Source organism: Sinocyclocheilus anshuiensis, unplaced genomic scaffold (assembly GCF_001515605.1).
Source record: "Sinocyclocheilus anshuiensis isolate Anshui unplaced genomic scaffold, SAMN03320099.WGS_v1.1 scaffold1405, whole genome shotgun sequence".
NCBI classification, from domain to species: domain Eukaryota; kingdom Metazoa; phylum Chordata; class Actinopteri; order Cypriniformes; family Cyprinidae; genus Sinocyclocheilus; species Sinocyclocheilus anshuiensis.
Genome location: NW_015549639.1, coordinates 35,496 through 53,158, shown reverse-complemented (window position 1 = coordinate 53,158; position 17,663 = coordinate 35,496). Strand labels below are relative to the sequence as shown.

Genomic DNA, 17,663 nt, shown 5'->3' with positions numbered 1-17,663 from the left:
TAGCCCACGGAGGGCTCCCGATCCCCAGTTCAGCCCAGGAAGGGCTCCCGATCCCCAGTTTAGCCCAGGAAGGGCTCCCGATCCCCAGTTTAGCCCAGGAAGGGCTCCCGATCCCCAGTTCCGCCCAGGGAGGGCTACAGGTCTGCAAGTAAGCCCAGGGAGGGCTCCAGTCTCCTGTCATGGCCCACGGAGGGCCTCGGAACCGGTAAACATCCCCAAGTATTGTTTTGGGGGGGGTAGTAGGGCTCCAGCCGTAGAGGCCGAGGTGGGGGCTAAGGCCGCGGCCTCAAAGGCTGCTCCGCCATGACCTCCGGAACTGCCTGCACCACCATGGCCTCCTGTGTTCCCTACCCCACCATGGCCTCCTGTGTTCCCTACCCCACCATGGCCTCCTGTGTTCCCTACCCCGCCATGGCCTCCTGTGTTCCCTCTTCCGCATTGGCCTCCTGTGTTCCCTAGTCCGCCATGTCCTCCTGTGGTCCCTCTTCCGCCTTGGCGCCCAGAGCTGACAGATCCACCATGGTGCCCCGCTCTGGAGGCCTCCCGTCTGGTAACCCTACTCCTAGAGGTCTCCAGAGCGCCCACCCCCCCTCCCCATTGGATGTTTTGGTGGCGTGAGGACACGCCTTCTGGGAGGGGGGAGTAATGTCAGACTCTGGGCCAGGTTTTGTGTGTGTCTTTGCTCCCTATGTGCTCCGTCTTCCAGTTTCTCTGTCTCGTGTCTTGAATTCTTTGTTCCCAGGTGTTTCCTATGTTGATTGTCTTATTAGTTCCAGGTGTCCCTTGTCTTCCCCTCATCAGTTCCTGTGTATTTAAAGTGTGTTCTAGTTCTTGTCCTTTGTCAGTCGTTGAACGTCATTCTGTCATCCTGATGTGTCGAGTCCTGTGATCCCCAGCCTTTGTTTAATAAACCCTTTTGAGTTACTTTACTCCGTGTCTCCTCGCTCCTTCGTTCCCGTGTTCCTTGTGTGTGTGAACTGTGACAGGAAGCTCTTATGACACCACGTCTGTCTCTGACAGACAAGTCGACCTGTGACCAGGCTCTGCCCCACATATATCAGCCAGGTCGACCCCTGCCAAAGTAATTCGCGCTTTCTTCCTATGGGAGACTGGAGCAAGCTCTCTCAGCACATCCTGACTTTGGTGATTTCGCTAAACTGTTCAACCAGTGGGCCGTCATTGGAATCCGTCACCAAACGCGAGGGCAGTTGGACTGGATATTGTTGAGTGACATCCTTAAAAATTCCAATAGTGTCCGTGTCAAGGTGAGCTATTCTAAAGGTTTAATTACCTTAGACCAACAGGCTAACGTGTTGTGACACGTCTGAGGTTTGCATCACTTCTCAGCCATTATGTCGATGGTCATCACCCCCGTCAAAGGGAATGAAACCCATGTCCATCCTCGTGTGGAGCTACAATCTCGGGCAGGGACCCTCACCCCATGTGCATCGTGTGTATGGGCCTGAAGCACGCTCAAACGTTTCTTGCGGACCCACAAACATGCGCTCACTGTGCGTCATTGCCCATGAAAATCTTGGAAAGGAGGCTGAGACTGACGGTGGCTAACAAGCAGGATCCATGCCTGCTCCAAAGCTGCCACACAATCTGCGGCACCTGACCATCTCACATGAGCTAGTGTGGGCTGGGCGGACATGATGGAAGCCGAATCCCCGGATATGCCTCCACTGTTTGAGGGACACAAAGGGCGAAGCTAACTCTGATCTCCTCGATTTAGACATGAATCTTCAATGGCCTATCACCTCCATCCCGAATCGGCACTCTATTTCTACCTCCTCTTAGATTTCGCTGCCGAGTAAGATGGAACAGCTGACTGCGTCAATGTATCAGAGCATGTATAAATACACAGGGCAGTCCATGTGCTCACTGAATGCAGTGACTTTGCTGTCAGCTTACCAAATGGAGATTTTGTAGAGACGGGGTGACAGCTTGAGTCAAGAGTGCCGAACCTGGCACTCTGGGATGAAATTTGTGTGGTGAATGATTTAGGGCTGTGGCCGTGTGATGGGCTTGGCTGTATCAGGTAAGAGAGCGTTATGGCTAAACCTGTCAGACTTGGGCGACGCGCAGAAGTCGGAAATAATGGATGTTGCCTATCACCCTACTATGGGGCTGTTTGGCCCAGCCCTTGGGGAAAATTAGGAAAACCAGAACCCTCAGGAAACAGGAGGATGTTTGCCACGTAAGCAAGTGCCACTCAACCGGCACGACAGGGCTTTACAGCAGCCACGACAGCAAGAGGGAGACCAGTGGGCGCTAGGGCTCTAAGACCTGCTCACAGTGGGCAGCAAGCTGGCCAGCGACCCCAACTGGATGGCTCTGGACCTTGGGGAATGCATTCGTTTGCGGCCTTGGCAGCTAAAAACAGTCCGCACCACCCCAAGGAGAGGAAGAAGAAGCGTGCGACCTGACACGCAGGTATTCCCTGGCCCTTTTGTCAAGAAGCACTCGCACGGTGCTTTCAAACACGTTTCAGTTTGGGGGAATTAAACTGACGGCCGAAATCGAAACTCTTTTAAACAAACAGGCGATCAGAGTGGTGCCCGAGGAGGAGAGCCGTCAGGGCTTTTATTCCCGTTATTTTGTAATTCCAAAGAAAGGGGGTACAGCCCTTCGTCCAATTTTGGACCTTGTGTGTTGAACAAGCACCTACGAAAGTATTCGTTCAGAATGCTGACACACAAAGTGCATGGTCGATCGATTCGTCCGAACAATTGGTTTGTGAAAATCGATTTGTCAGATGCATATTTTCACATATACATTTACCCCTCTCAGAGAAAAATCCTCAGATTTGCATACCGAGGCACAACTTGCGAGTTTCAAACTATTCCATTTGAGCCATCTTTAGCCCTAAGGGTTTTTACCAAATGTGTGGAAGCAGCCCTGTTCCCATTGAGGAACAAGGGCATAAGAATATTGTCTTACATAGACAATTATCTGATATGCTCGTTGTCAAGAGAGCAAGCAGTGAAAGACGCAGAGATGGTGTTAAATCATCTCAGCAATTTGGGGTTCAGGATCAACATGATAAAGAGCTGTTTGGAGCCCTCTCAACAAACAGAATATCTAAGGGCTCAGCATAGACTCCCTCTCTTATTGAGTCACACTGACAGAGGGGAGAATTGCGTCTTTCACACAATGTCTCGCCCACTTTCAGATGGGGAAAGTGGTTCCATACAGACAGTGCTTACGAATGTTGGGTCTTATGGCTTCAGTGATTTCTGTAGTACATTTGGGGCTTCTCAAAATGAGGGATTTACAGCACTGGATTGCGCAGTTACATCTGTGCTCTCGTGTCATCAAGAGTTACTATGACAACTGACGTGTCCTTAAAGGGCTGGTGAGTAGGGTTGTGACGGTGAGGGAATTTTCCAACAGGTTAATCAACGTGTGACAACAACGGTAATACCGGTATCACCGAGGGGTGGGGTTCGTTGGAGTTTTCCCTCTTTTCCTCACTTTCCTTCGCTTTAAAATAGCTTATAAATGCCTGTGCGCATTTTACTTTCACTTTCGAATTAGTGTCAATTCGGTGTCAATTGCTTGAATGGATACAACAATACAGAACAACGACAACTCATTTATATTAAACATAGAACTTTTGTTAACAAACCGAATAAAAATACACCATGCTATAGGCTTAATATAAAATAAATAACTTACAAAAAGTTTAAATAAATAAGTGACATAGAAGGTGTGGCAAAATGATTGAGAAAGCTTGGAGTAACGGCATACACCTTGATGTAAAATAAAAGAAATAAATTACACAAAGTTTAAATACAGTAAAAATCACCAAACACTGTGGAACGGAACCAAATAAATAAGAAACAAATGTTAAAAAAAGCTTACAAACTCACCTTATCAGCAAAAGTCAACAGCCTTTTCAAAATCCAAAATATTGCCAAACAGGCGCTTTTGCATTTTGTTTCGAAACTGAATCTTAATCTTTAATTGTAGCATATGTTCTCTAACTGAACTAAATGATTTTTATAACTAGGCTATAAAAAATCTAAATGACGGTGGTAGATGGTGCCGCGGTGGGCAAGTGACGTAACCGTGTTGCGGCTTAATACCGTCAACACTGACTATCGAAGCAAGCCTACTGGGGAGTGACTCTAATGGGCAGAGCTGTGAAAGCCGTGTGGCCTCTGCAGCTGATTCACAAACATATAAATCATTTAGAGTTGCTAGCAGTGTGGTTTGCGCTGAAATATTTTCTGAGCTTCATCAAAGGTCAGCATGTTTTAGTGAAACAGACAATTCCACATACATATTGTTTACATCATCAGGGGGGCATGTGCTCCCTTCAACTACATCAGTTGGCGAAGAGGCCAAGATAGTTCAACTGTGGTCAGGCCAGCCATGGCCCCTTCATCCACGGAGGGACCACCTGTCTCAGACGGGGGAGGGGAGGATTTACCATCTTCACCCAGACAGGATAGCTCTCTGGGCTTGGCCCATGAGAGATTGAATTTGAATGCGGCATGTCTGCCTCCATCGGTCATACATACTATAGAGTGCAAAACCCTCCTTGTTCACTTTTCAGTGCTCAGTGAGGGACATTTTATGCTTTCTCCAAGACTTTCTATATAAGGGAAAGGCTTTCTCCAATATAAAGGTGTATTTAGCAGCTATTTCAGCTTGTCATGTACGTTTTGGCGAAAAATTAGCAGGCCAGCACCCTTTAATAAGTCGTTTTATGAAAGGGGTATGCCGTAAACGGTCGGTGTCCAGACAGATGGTTCCTTTATGGGATTTATCCATCATCCAAGAAGCCCTTTCTCATCACCCTTTTGAGCCTTTAGAAGGAAGTGGGCTTAAGTATCTCTCTCTTAAGACGGTGCTGCTCATAGCTTTAGTAACAGCCAAGCATGTGAGTGACTTACAAGCTTGGTCTGTTAGCCCGTCTTGTTTGCAGTTCGCTCCAGGGCTCATTAAGGTTTCCTTTCGCCCTAACCCTGCTTTTGTGCCTAAGGTAGTTGACTCGTATCAGTGCCCATCTACTGAATCTTCTCCGGGGGAGCAGAATTTAATTCATTATGTCCATTACGGGCTCTTCATATGTATTTGAAAAGAACAACAGGTTTCAGGACTCATGACCAGCTGTTTGTGTCTTGGGCTACTCCTCACAAAGAGAAGCTGTTGTCTCATCATTGGCTGTGTCATTGGATCATAGAAGATACATCTTTAGCTTATGTTTGCAAGGGTCTTTAACCGCCTAAGGGCTTGAGAGCCCACTCCACAAAGGGTATGGCTACATAGTGGGCTTTACTCAGGGGAGTTTCTGTTCAAGATATTTGTTCAGCAGCAAGTTGGGCTACACCATATACCTGTGTGTGATTCTATAGACTGGACGTGTCTGTGCCATCCTTAGCACATGCAGTGCTGGGAGCCGGTAGGCCTATGTCCATTTAATTGTTATGGGTGATAGCAGCGATATGTGTGAAATCCAGGAGTGGTACTCCCATAGTGAAACATCGAGCGGAGTTAGAAGATGAACGATGGGTTACTTAACGTAAACCTGGGTTCTTTGATAACAGAGTGAGGTGTTTTACCAGCACTTCCCTCCTTGCACAGTATGGGAGGAAATAATGACTTTGGCAGGGGTCAACCTGGCTGATATAGGTGGGGCGGAGCCTGGTCACAGGTCGACTTGTCTGTCAGAGACAGACGTAGTATCATAAGAGCTTCTGCAGTTGGTCATGCCCCATAGTGAAACAAGTCACTCTGTTTTCAAAGCACCTGGGTTTACGTTAAGTAACCCATCGGTTTCAATTGATACAACGAATTTGCAGAATTTATTCTTGACAGGTAAGCTAAACTTAAAAGGAAAAGATGTTTGAATTAGGCGAAGCGTGATGCGCATTCTTTATTTTTGTTGTTCCGTCACACTAGTAGCGCAGAAACTTAATACTCCAGCTTTAACTTGAACAAAAAAGTATTTTAATACATTTAATATTGTGTGCTGAGAAAAACACTCATCTCCTAACTAAGGATGGGTCATGACAACAGGTAATCATGTAATGCATTTGACTAGCTTATGTAGATATGTTCTTATTGCGGTGTCAAATTTCTAATCGCATACTGTGAAGTAGGCACTTACATTTGGTTTGATACTTACTCTGTGACCAATGTTCCCTCTCATTTTTTTCTTGCTGAGCAAAAAATGTCCCTATTGGACGGACATTTCGGCCACCTGAGCAAAAATATTCTTTATACCAGACCTGTGCAGCACACACAAAAACAGTGTTAAAATTTTAACTGTAATGTGCTATTTATATTTGATTTGACCCTTGATGTAACTAAATGAGGCACATTTTAGGTTACCTGAGAAAACATTTTTTATAGTGCTGTGATACCAAGAAAATCTATTTAAAAATCATTTAAAAAATCTCATGCAGAGGAGTTCAATTCTTTACAACAATATAATATAATATAATATAATATAATATAATATAATATAATATAATATAATATAATCAAGCCACTCTTCTTTAAAACACGATGACGTTTTATTTCACGTCATTACATTTGCGTTGAATAAAATAAAATATAAACAAGCCACTCTTCTTTAAAACACGATGACGTTTTATTTCACGTCATTACATTTGCGTTGACTCTCGAGTTGAGCTTTTCGTCCACAACCATTAAAGTATTCAATTTCTACAGTGACTGATTTGGCACACATCATTCTTTCTATGTAACCTGTAAACCACATTCACTGGTTCTAACTCTATAGCGACCCTAAGTCTATAGCGGTTTGCCTGAGCATTGCAATTATTTCGCACTTAACTAGAATTTAATCAAATGACTTTCCCAACTTATTTTTGTGTCTGTCCTGTGCGTGGCATTTTATTTCTTCTAAGTGGTCACGACGAATGAAGTGCGTGGCTGCGCACGTGCGCAGCTTATAGAGGCAACGTTGTATGTGACCGTTAAAAAGTATGTTCTATATCTTGTCTTGTGATCTACCAGTGACAGTTGCATTGCTTCACTGCCATTCACAACTCCTCTCCAGTGGCAACATGAAATAATAAATTGTCGATTGAATGTGCACTCTAGAATATCAGGGGATGTAGTAGGTCATCCGGGTACTTTTTGCCTACGGTTTCTAATTACTGTGAATTTAGACATTTAGACACTCTTTTGCCTTACTGTTTTCCCACATACTATATTGCATTGCTGTTAGACAGTTTGAACAGTAAAGCTCACTGTGTATGGCTGTAGGCCTAGGTGTTTTTGGTCACTGCATTGTCCCAACAATTAGTTGACTTTGAAAATATTTTGAAGAGCGTTTAGAAGGACAGAAGATGTGTTACCTTGCTGGATGATTTGGTTTTGCTGCTGTAGTTGTTGTTGGTGGAGAGGCTGGCATCCTCATGCACACAGTCCAGGAGCCACAGAAGGAACTCCAAAGCGTCGTGTTGAGCATTCCCCTTGAACTGAGAGCCATACTTGGACACAACACTCTAGGGAAGGAGTGGGACATTGTGTCAGATAGATGTTGATCTGGATACATTTTTAAAACAACTCGCATGAAAACTTCAATCATACAAATATTGTTTTTCTCCTCACATCACCAGATATTGCGGCCGAATCACAGCTGTTCTGACATACTGCCATAACTTACTCTTGGAACACTACTAACCAACCAATAAGATTCAAGCAGTGGCGGACTAGCCATCTGGAGCACCGGGAGTTTTCCCGGTGGGCCACTGTACATTGCGTAAATATATAAAGGATGAATGATAGTAAATGTACATAGCCTATATCCTTCCATCGGCCCAGAAGAATGACCCGCGTGGCCCCCATGAGTCAAACATTCAAATTAATTTAGCGTGCTCTGGCTCAGTGCAGAAGTTCAAAAGCGCTCGTCAGTGTCAAAATGTTTGAAATAAATCAATCAAATCAAAGAAGGCGGGATTTACTGTTCACAGAAGCTGAGCTGCGCAGCACTTTAATGCGAGCATGAGGTAAGATGTAAGCAGCTAAACAATTCAGCAATATTTACCAAACGGTTCGAATTACTCTGATTTTAATGTCATTTACGTTATTTGCCACAATGTAGCCTACATAGAAACATTGACGTAGCAGTTTTCAGCAGACATAAGATAAGAGCGAATGCTTGTATATCTCTATCCAGGCTTTCTTCCGTAATTTCACATGTCTAAGAAAATGTTTCATAGAACATTTCGTTTTCAATTGCTGTGATTAGGATATATTATAATAAAAATATAATATGCTAAATAGTTCACATGCATTATTTTATATACACACTGGTGATAGAAAGTTTTAAATAATTAAGGCTTGTATTTATTTATTTTTTTTAAATAAGGCTGAATTTATTTGATCAAAAATACAGTAAAAACACTAATATTATGAAATATTACATTTAAAATAGTGCTTTTATTTAAGATATTTTAAAATGTAATTTATTTCTGTGATCAAAGCTGAATTTTCAGTATACTCCAGTCTTCAGTGTCACATCATCCTTCAGAAATCATTCTAATATGCTGATTTGCTGCTTAATTATTGTCAGTTATTATTTGTGCTCAATTATTAATGTTTTTTTTTTTTGGAAACTGAGATACTTTAACTTTTTCAGGATTATTTGATGAATACAAAGAATATAAATAATTTGTAATAACTAATAAATCTCTTTACTGTCACTTGTTGAATAAAAGTTTTAATTTATTTTTTAAATGTTACCCCAGACTGAATGGTAATGTATCACATTTTCAACAAAAAATATGAAGCAGCACTGTTTTCAACATTGATAATAATCAGAAATGTTTCTTGAGCAGCAAATCAGCATTTTAGAATGATTTTCAGTCAAGCATTATAATATGATAATCAATATTATTTAATGATAGAACTTTAGTCATTAGAATTAAAACTTGATAACCATTTATGAATGATGCATAGACATTTAACTGAACTTCGGACTGGTGGTGGTGCTTTTTTGGTCATTCAGTGTTTCTGTAAAAAAAATGGGAAAAAACGAACAATAATTCTAATAATAATAATAATAATAATAATACGAATTCTACTAATACACAACAAAAAAATGTTTCTTGAGCAACAAATCAGCATATTTGAATAATTTCTGAAGGATCATGTGATACTGAAGACTGGATTAATAACTGCTGAAAAATCAGCTTTGCCACCACAGGAATAAATTACATTTCAACATATTCACATAGCAAACAGCTATTTTAAATTGTAACATTATATATTCAACCCTCTACGGACACCTTGGCAATTGAATCGCCATTGGTTACTGTAAAAAAAATGGGAAAAAACGAACAATAATTCTAATAATAATAATAATAATAATAATACGAATTCTACTAATACGAACAGTATAAAACGCACTAAGGATTAACGAGCTGCTGGATTCATGAATATTAATCAGGTTGTGTGCATTCGCTCGAACTGATTCACTGAAATCAAAACAGGGACGATAATAGGGGAGCACCAGCCAATGAGATTGTCGTTTGCGCATTAGTTCCGCCCACTACCGGGGAACCCGGCAGTTCTTAAAAGCTGAAAAAATCCAAAGGAACTCTGTTATTTTGACAACAATACAACAAGAAAATACAACAAAGAATATCGTTTACATGTAGCGCGTCAATTCTGCATGACAAGGGGAATTGTCATGACGTATGTAAGTGTCATACATGACGTATGTAAGTGTCACGAATCCTGTCCATTGGACTTCCGTTCTGATTGCCACCAGAGGTCACCCTTTCCAATTACATTGACTCTCACACTACACAAACTGTTACACGTCACCCTGGACTACATTTCCCATGCTCCATTGCACTAATCACAAGCTCACCTGAAGCCAATCACACACACTACATAAGCCACACTCAAACCATTGCAGACGGCCGAGTATTGTTCAGCGTTTATCACTGTTTTAGCTGATAGCTACTTTACGGAGCCTGCCCTATAGTTTACATAGTCTAGTCATAGTCTTGCCTTGCCAGTTTTCCCGTGTTCAGATTCTTGCCTGTGTATTTCGGATTACCCTCTCATCTCGCCTTGTTCGGACTCTGTTTACCCCTGCCTGGACTATTGCTGTGTACCTGGATTATCTCTCTTTGCCTTGCCCTGTTGGATATTGTTCGCCGGAGATTGATCATGTCTGTCCTTGGATTACTCTTTGTCTTGCCTACGCTATACCTGTTGTTGTTGTCGACCCATGCCTGTTTTTGACCACGTCTTTAATAAATAAGCTTTGCATATGGATCCGCACGTCTCTCGGCTCGTTCACCCCGTAACAGTAAGACTATCTCGTACGGTGGCCGAGAGAGCTCAATGCGTTGCAAATGAAAAAACACCTGCAAATTAAGAAAACATCTAGGCCTACATCAATTTGACAACACATGCGCTGCAAATGCTCGCAACACAACCAAATAAAGAAACGCACTGCAAATGTTCACAACACAACCAAATAAAGAAACGCGCTGCAAATAGGCACAGACCACATCGGAAATGTTTAAGGGAACCGCAAAGTGACGAACATGGCTGGAACATATTTGTCAATGTTTGCTCTGAAAGGTGATATTTTTGTTTATTTTAACATCCTGATCATACGATTCCTTTGCTTCTTTTTTTTAAAATTATTATTAGCCTAAATAAGCTGACGAAATACACAATTACTGTAACTGTGAAAGCATGGAAGCTGGCTAACTTACTTTACAACTTCCCTTACAAAAATTAACCATATGGTTTTACTATTAAAATTAATTCATTAATAAATACATTTATTATGTAAAATTCAATTCAAGTTTATTTGTATAGCGCTTTTCACGATACAAATCATTGCAAAGCAGCTTTACAGAAAATTAAGTTTCTATGATATATTTATTTACAAATAAAGAAACGCGCTGCAAATGCTCACAACACAAGCAAATAAAGAAATGCGCCGCAAAAACAGAAACGCGCTGCAAATGCTCACAACACAAGCAAATAAAGAAACGCGCTGCAAATAGGCACAGACCACATCGGAAATGTTTAAGGGAACCGCAAAGTGACGAACATGGCTGGAACATATTTGTCAATGTTTGCTCTGAAAGGTGATATTTTTGTTTATTTTAACATCCTGATCATACGATTCCTTTGCTTCTTTTTTTTAAAATTATTATTAGCCTAAATAAGCTGACGAAATACACAATTACTGTAAGCTGGCTAACTTACTTTACAACTTCCCTTACAAAAATTAACCATATGGTTTTACTATTAAAATTAATTCATTAATAAATACATTTATTATGTAAAATTCAATTCAAGTTTATTTGTATAGCGCTTTTCACGATACAAATCATTGCAAAGCAGCTTTACAGAAAATTAAGTTTCTATGATATATTTATTTATTCAAAAAATAAATAAAAACAAAAAATGGTTACTATAGTTAAACCATTGTTGAATAAAGTCGTTATTTTTGTTTTCTTTGCATACAAAAAGTAAAAGCTTGTATGGCTCATCCACTATGATACAGTGAGAATATGGAGCTCACATTTAAGGAGGAAAAAACACCTCAAATTTAATTTACATTTTGGGGGCAAAACATATAATGCAGGTGTTCTCAAAGTTTACATTCAAAGGTCCCAATCTGAATTATCATCAATGTCAAAAAGGTCCGAAATAATCGTTATTACAAAACTTGTTTTTAATAAACATAGATTATAACTTTATATAACAATTCAACTTTATATATGCTTAATTATCATATTCATGAAGTTATCAGGTCGTACTCGTGTTTACAAATATTAACCATGGTTTTACTACAAATAAAACAAAAAAAAAAAAACATGGTTACTAGAGTTAAACCATGGTAACCACAAATTAACCATGGATTTACTACACTAACCATAGTTTAACCATGTTACTGTGGTTATACAAATGGTAATCAATACAAATTCGTTTTGTTTGGGTCCTCCCGTTGTGGTCTGTACTTGCGTTTTTGTATTTGGTTGTGTTGTGAGCATTTGCAGCGCGTTTCTTTATTTGGTTGTGTTGAGAGCATTTGCAGCACGTTTCTTTATTTGGTTGTGTTGTGAGCATTTGCGGCGTGTTTTTGTATTTGATTGTGTTGCGAGTATTTGCAACACATGTGCCGTCAAACTGATGAAGATGTTTTCTTAATTTGCTGGTGCTTTTTCTATTTGCATGTGTTTTCGGAATTTGTAGCGCGTTGAGCTCTCTCGGCCACCGTAATATCGCTCTCTCTGCTCTCACCAAAGCGACAGCGAGTTGTGTGCCGTTACACTAGAGTTCACGGTACATCAAATACAGGTGTGCTGCGCATCCATTCAGATGAACTGAAAAAAAAACACAGAGAGAGTGAAACTCTGAAGCGCTCAGTCAGAGTGTTCGCCAAGTGAAAATATATCTGTGCTAAACTTATACTCAGCCTCCAACTCACACAGTGGCGAGTAAAATCTGAGAATTTATTAGCCATTGGCTAATATTAGACATCATTTAGTCGCCCAGAGTGAAGATTTAGTCGCATATGCGAGTGATTTAGTTGTTGTCGACCCATGCCTGTTTTTGACCACGTCTTTAATAAATAAGCTTTGCATATGGATCCGCACGTCTCTCGGCTCGTTCACCCCGTAACAGTAAGACTATCTCGTACGGTGGCCGAGAGAGCTCAATGCGTTGCAAATGAAAAAACACCTGCAAATTAAGAAAACATCTAGGCCTACATCAATTTGACAACACATGCGCTGCAAATGCTCGCAACACAACCAAATAAAGAAACGCACTGCAAATGTTCACAACACAACCAAATAAAGAAACGCGCTGCAAATAGGCACAGACCACATCGGAAATGTTTAAGGGAACCGCAAAGTGACGAACATGGCTGGAACATATTTGTCAATGTTTGCTCTGAAAGGTGATATTTTTGTTTATTTTAACATCCTGATCATACGATTCCTTTGCTTCTTTTTTTTAAAATTATTATTAGCCTAAATAAGCTGACGAAATACACAATTACTGTAACTGTGAAAGCATGTAAGCTGGCTAACTTACTTTACAACTTCCCTTACAAAAATTAACCATATGGTTTTACTATTAAAATTAAATAATTATTAAATACATTTATTATGTAAAAAATAAATAAAAAACAAAAAATGGTTACTATAGTTAAACCATGGTAACCACAAATTAACCATGGATTTACTACACTAACCATAGTTTAACCATGTTACTGTGGTTATACAAATGGTAATCAATACAAATTCGTTTTGTTTGGGTCCTCCCGTTGTGGTCTGTACTTGCGTTTTTGTATTTGGTTGTGTTGTGAGCATTTGCAGCGCGTTTCTTTATTTGGTTGTGTTGAGAGCATTTGCAGCACGTTTCTTTATTTGGTTGTGTTGTGAGCATTTGCGGCGTGTTTTTGTATTTGATTGTGTTGCGAGTATTTGCAACACATGTGCCGTCAAACTGATGAAGATGTTTTCTTAATTTGCTGGTGCTTTTTCTATTTGCATGTGTTTTCGGAATTTGTAGCGCGTTGAGCTCTCTCGGCCACCGTAATATCGCTCTCTCTGCTCTCACCAAAGCGACAGCGAGTTGTGTGCCGTTACACTAGAGTTCACGGTACATCAAATACAGGTGTGCTGCGCATCCATTCAGATGAACTGAAAAAAAAACACAGAGAGAGTGAAACTCTGAAGCGCTCAGTCAGAGTGTTCGCCAAGTGAAAATATATCTGTGCTAAACTTATACTCAGCCTCCAACTCACACAGTGGCGAGTAAAATCTGAGAATTTATTAGCCATTGGCTAATATTAGACATCATTTAGTCGCCCAGAATCAAGATTTAGTCGCATATGCGAGTGATTTACTCGCAATGTAGAGGGTTGATATTTCACAATATTACTTTTAACTGTATTTTTCATCATCCTAAGAATTTTTATACTCTTTTCCACAATTGGAGCTCTATTCAACAAAATGACAGGAGATGTCAAGCTCCTGCAAAAGGACAAATATAAGACCAATACAAAGGCATCATAAAAATAGTCCACATTCAGCACGACACTCTAAGTCTTTCTGACCAAAGCAGAGCATTGTTATATGGACTGATATTTTGTTAGATATTTAACTTTAGTAATATTAAACTGTCCCTCTATGTAAAAGAGCTGTGTAAAAATTCTTCAAAAGTATTTACTATTTGCCATATAGACCAGGAAAGACAAATTCCATGCCAGTCATTGATTAATGTCAATGATAAGCATTTCAATAAAAAAAATAGAAAGTATTTATTTCTGTATATTATGTTACATTTTTATGTTAGTGGTGTTAAAAATTGCTCTGTGCATAATGAGCTGGTGGGTTTATGGTGTGGTGTGTTGCGGACCAGGTGTTGTGAGCCGCTCTTTGCCAGAAAGTCCAGGGCCACTTATTAGCCCCAGACCGCCCCTGGATTCAAGGACCAGAGCTAAAGGCCCATTCACACCAAGGACAATAGCATTGATAACTATAACTATAAAGTTGTAATAGTTGTTCTAACTCTATGAAAATAAGAAGCTACCACCACAACTATAACAATAACGACACCACTAGGAATGATATGGTGGGAATCACTTTTTTTTAGATGTCACTTTTTTTTAGATCAATTTTTTAGATGTAAACATAAAAAAACAGAACATCAACATCATAAAAACATAGACAGCCAATCAAAATCCACACTACTTCAAATAGCTTGAGTATTTCAAGTGGCAGATGACATAACTGCATAATAATAAAAAGAACATTATCATGCGTTGATGTTAATGCTAATACAGTTATTTATAGTTATCTTAGGCACTGTTTGATGCGTTTTCAGTGATCAGATTGTAAGTGGTCAACCAAGATGCAGTACTGTTAAAACCTGATCTTAACGTGTTTTAAACCACTTGTGTTCGGATTTCATCTAGAACCCTTCCCTCTTATCTCTTTTCGCAGAAGCGTAGAGTGTAGCACATAAAAATGATTGAATGAAGTCATTGCGCTGCTTACAAGTGAGCAGAAAAAGGAAACAAATGGAAACGATACAATTGGTAATGGTGATTTTGGTCATAATCCGTGTGTTTTGGCACAACATAGCAAAGTTAGAATCGATTGTTTTGGTTTGCTTTTTTAAAACACGTCCCAGAACGCTCATGTGTTCAGTGGGCAGCAAGTAGGCCTTTTGTCGCTGTTTAAACACATTCAACCACAAGTGTCTACACTACAAAAGCAATCCCAACTGAATGTGTATTCAGCTAACTCTGGAAGTCATTGAAAGTGGACAAGCTACATGCGTTTATACCTGTATTTAGTGTCATCCACTTGTGATCGTAAACACATCCTAATACCAGGTGTAAACAGAGCCTTATAGTCACAATTATTTTTGTTGTAAACGACTCTTAACTGTTGTATGAATAATATATACAGTATATCACCAATATTCTGAAAACATACAGGTGAGGTATTATTTAATTTGCAGTTTGGTTGCAGGTACTGTTAGTGCTAAAAAGTGATATTTTAAGCTCCAAAACAAACACATTTTCACCTGATTATCCATTATCCATAAATTGACTTTGATTTCCACCTTAAAAAGTCACAGTTTAAACTTGATTTGTAGTCAATGAATTGAGGCCTAAAAACTAACATTTACAAAATGTTCTGTGTGACTTTTGAACAAAGACAGACAACAAGAACAGGTTAAACTTACGAAAAGAAATCTGAGCACATTAGCATAATGTCATAATTTCTGATGCAGAAAAGCTAGTTCATGCATTCATGACTTCTAGACTGGACTATTGTAATGCACTGCTAGGTGGTTGTCCTGCATCTTCAATAAACAAGCTACAGGTAGTCCAAAATGCAGCGGCTAGAGTCCTTACCAGGTCAAGAAAATGTGATCATATTACCCCAATTTTACAGTCTCTGCACTGGCTGCCTATTAAGTTCTGTATCAGTTACAAAATATTATTACTTGCCTATAAGGCCCTTAATGGGTTAGCTCCTGCGTACCTAACTAGTCTTCTACCACGCTACAATCTATCACGCTCCCTAAGGTCGCAAAACTCTGGACTTTTGGTAGTACCTAGGATAGCAAAGTCCACTAAAGGAGGTAGAGCTTTTTCGCATTTGGCTCCCAAACTCTGGAATAGCCTTCCTGATAACGTTCGGGGTTCAGACACACTCTCCCTGTTTAAATCTAGATTAAAAACACATCTCTTTGGCCAAGCATTCAAATAATGCATATCATAATCTTGTACTGCAGTTATATCTGATCAAATGCACATTATTATTCTTTAGTTTGGGTTAAACAAATAAAATTTGCTTGGTTGGAACAGCAGCTACGCTAATTATGTCTCTATTTGTTTCTCTGTTTTTGCCTAACTAGGATTTACACAAGCTTCAGTCTGGATCCAGAACACCTGAGAAGAGATGATGCCAACCCCTCAGAGGACCTCAGATGATGCCAACCCTGAAACAACATACAGAACTACCACATTTTGCTATAAGTTTGATTGCATCATAATAATTGCTGTTAATAGAGTTCATCGTCTGTTTGATTACGTCTTTAATTTATTTTTCCGTACATTTCTGCCATATGTACATTGACTGACAGTCACCACTGATAAGCTACTACTAAATATTGTAGAAACTTAATTTGCTGTAAAGTTGCTTTGCAATGATTTGTATCGTGAAAAGCGCTGTACAAATAAACTTGAATTGAATTTAATTGAATAATCAGATCATAATAATCTCCTTATCTGCTTATCATATTTGGATTGATCTGGGACAGAAGCGGATTTTGGGAATCACAAAGCTTCAATAAGACCAGAAATATATGGGTTGCTCAGTAATATAAATTCTGCACTGCTACTCTAATGGCACCTCATTTTGCAGATTTCTTATCTTAAGAAAAACAAAAAAATCCTCAAATATTGCATTTTTCACTCCTCAAAGGAAATATTTATTTGTCATTTCATATGGTTTCAGTATTACATTAACCAGTTCAAAATTATTTACAAAATGAACAACATTTATCACTGTTATGATGCTTGGTCAACTGTATCAAAAGAATAGTGCACCCAAAATGAAAATTCAGTCTTCATTTATTCACCCTCATGTCAAGCTTTAAAGGGGTCATATGATGCGATTTCAAGTTTTCCTTTCTCTTTGGAGTGTTACAAGCTGTTCGTGAATAGATAAGATCCCTGAAGTTGCAAAGACTAAAGTCTCAAAACCAAAGAGATATTCTTTATCAAAGTTAAGACTCTGCCACACCCCCCTAAAACGGCTCATTCTAACACGCCCCCACATATCTACCTCACTATGTGGGAATATTTGCATAATGTGGCCCAAATGTTCACGCAAAGAAAGAAGGCGTGTTTCAGTAACCGCAGTTAGTGTTGATGCAGCCATGTCAGGGAGACGCTGTGTGTTTCTAGGTGAAAGCAAAAGCACTTTATTTGGCCTTCCAAAAGTAGATGCATTTAGGAATCTTTAAGATCACTTACAACAGAACAGCAATGCATTATATGGACGACCATTTCATGAACCTAGGAGAGGAGGTAATTCTGACTTTGCTATGACAATCTGGCGCTTCTGAATCAGCGACTGTAAGTATGTTTTGTTACTAGTTTAAGTATT

The 17,663-nt window shown here is 39.8% G+C and overlaps 1 protein-coding gene across 1 annotated transcript in view; it reads right to left on the bottom strand.

The window, feature by feature from the left end:
- Nucleotides 1–17,663, bottom strand: part of LOC107659855 (ubiquitin carboxyl-terminal hydrolase 43-like) — a 117,056-nt gene that overhangs the window by 91,232 nt on the left and 8,161 nt on the right. The window contains 1 exon segment of the mRNA XM_016448939.1: nt 7,338–7,487. Within this exon segment, the coding sequence (XP_016304425.1) occupies nt 7,338–7,487 (150 nt within the window).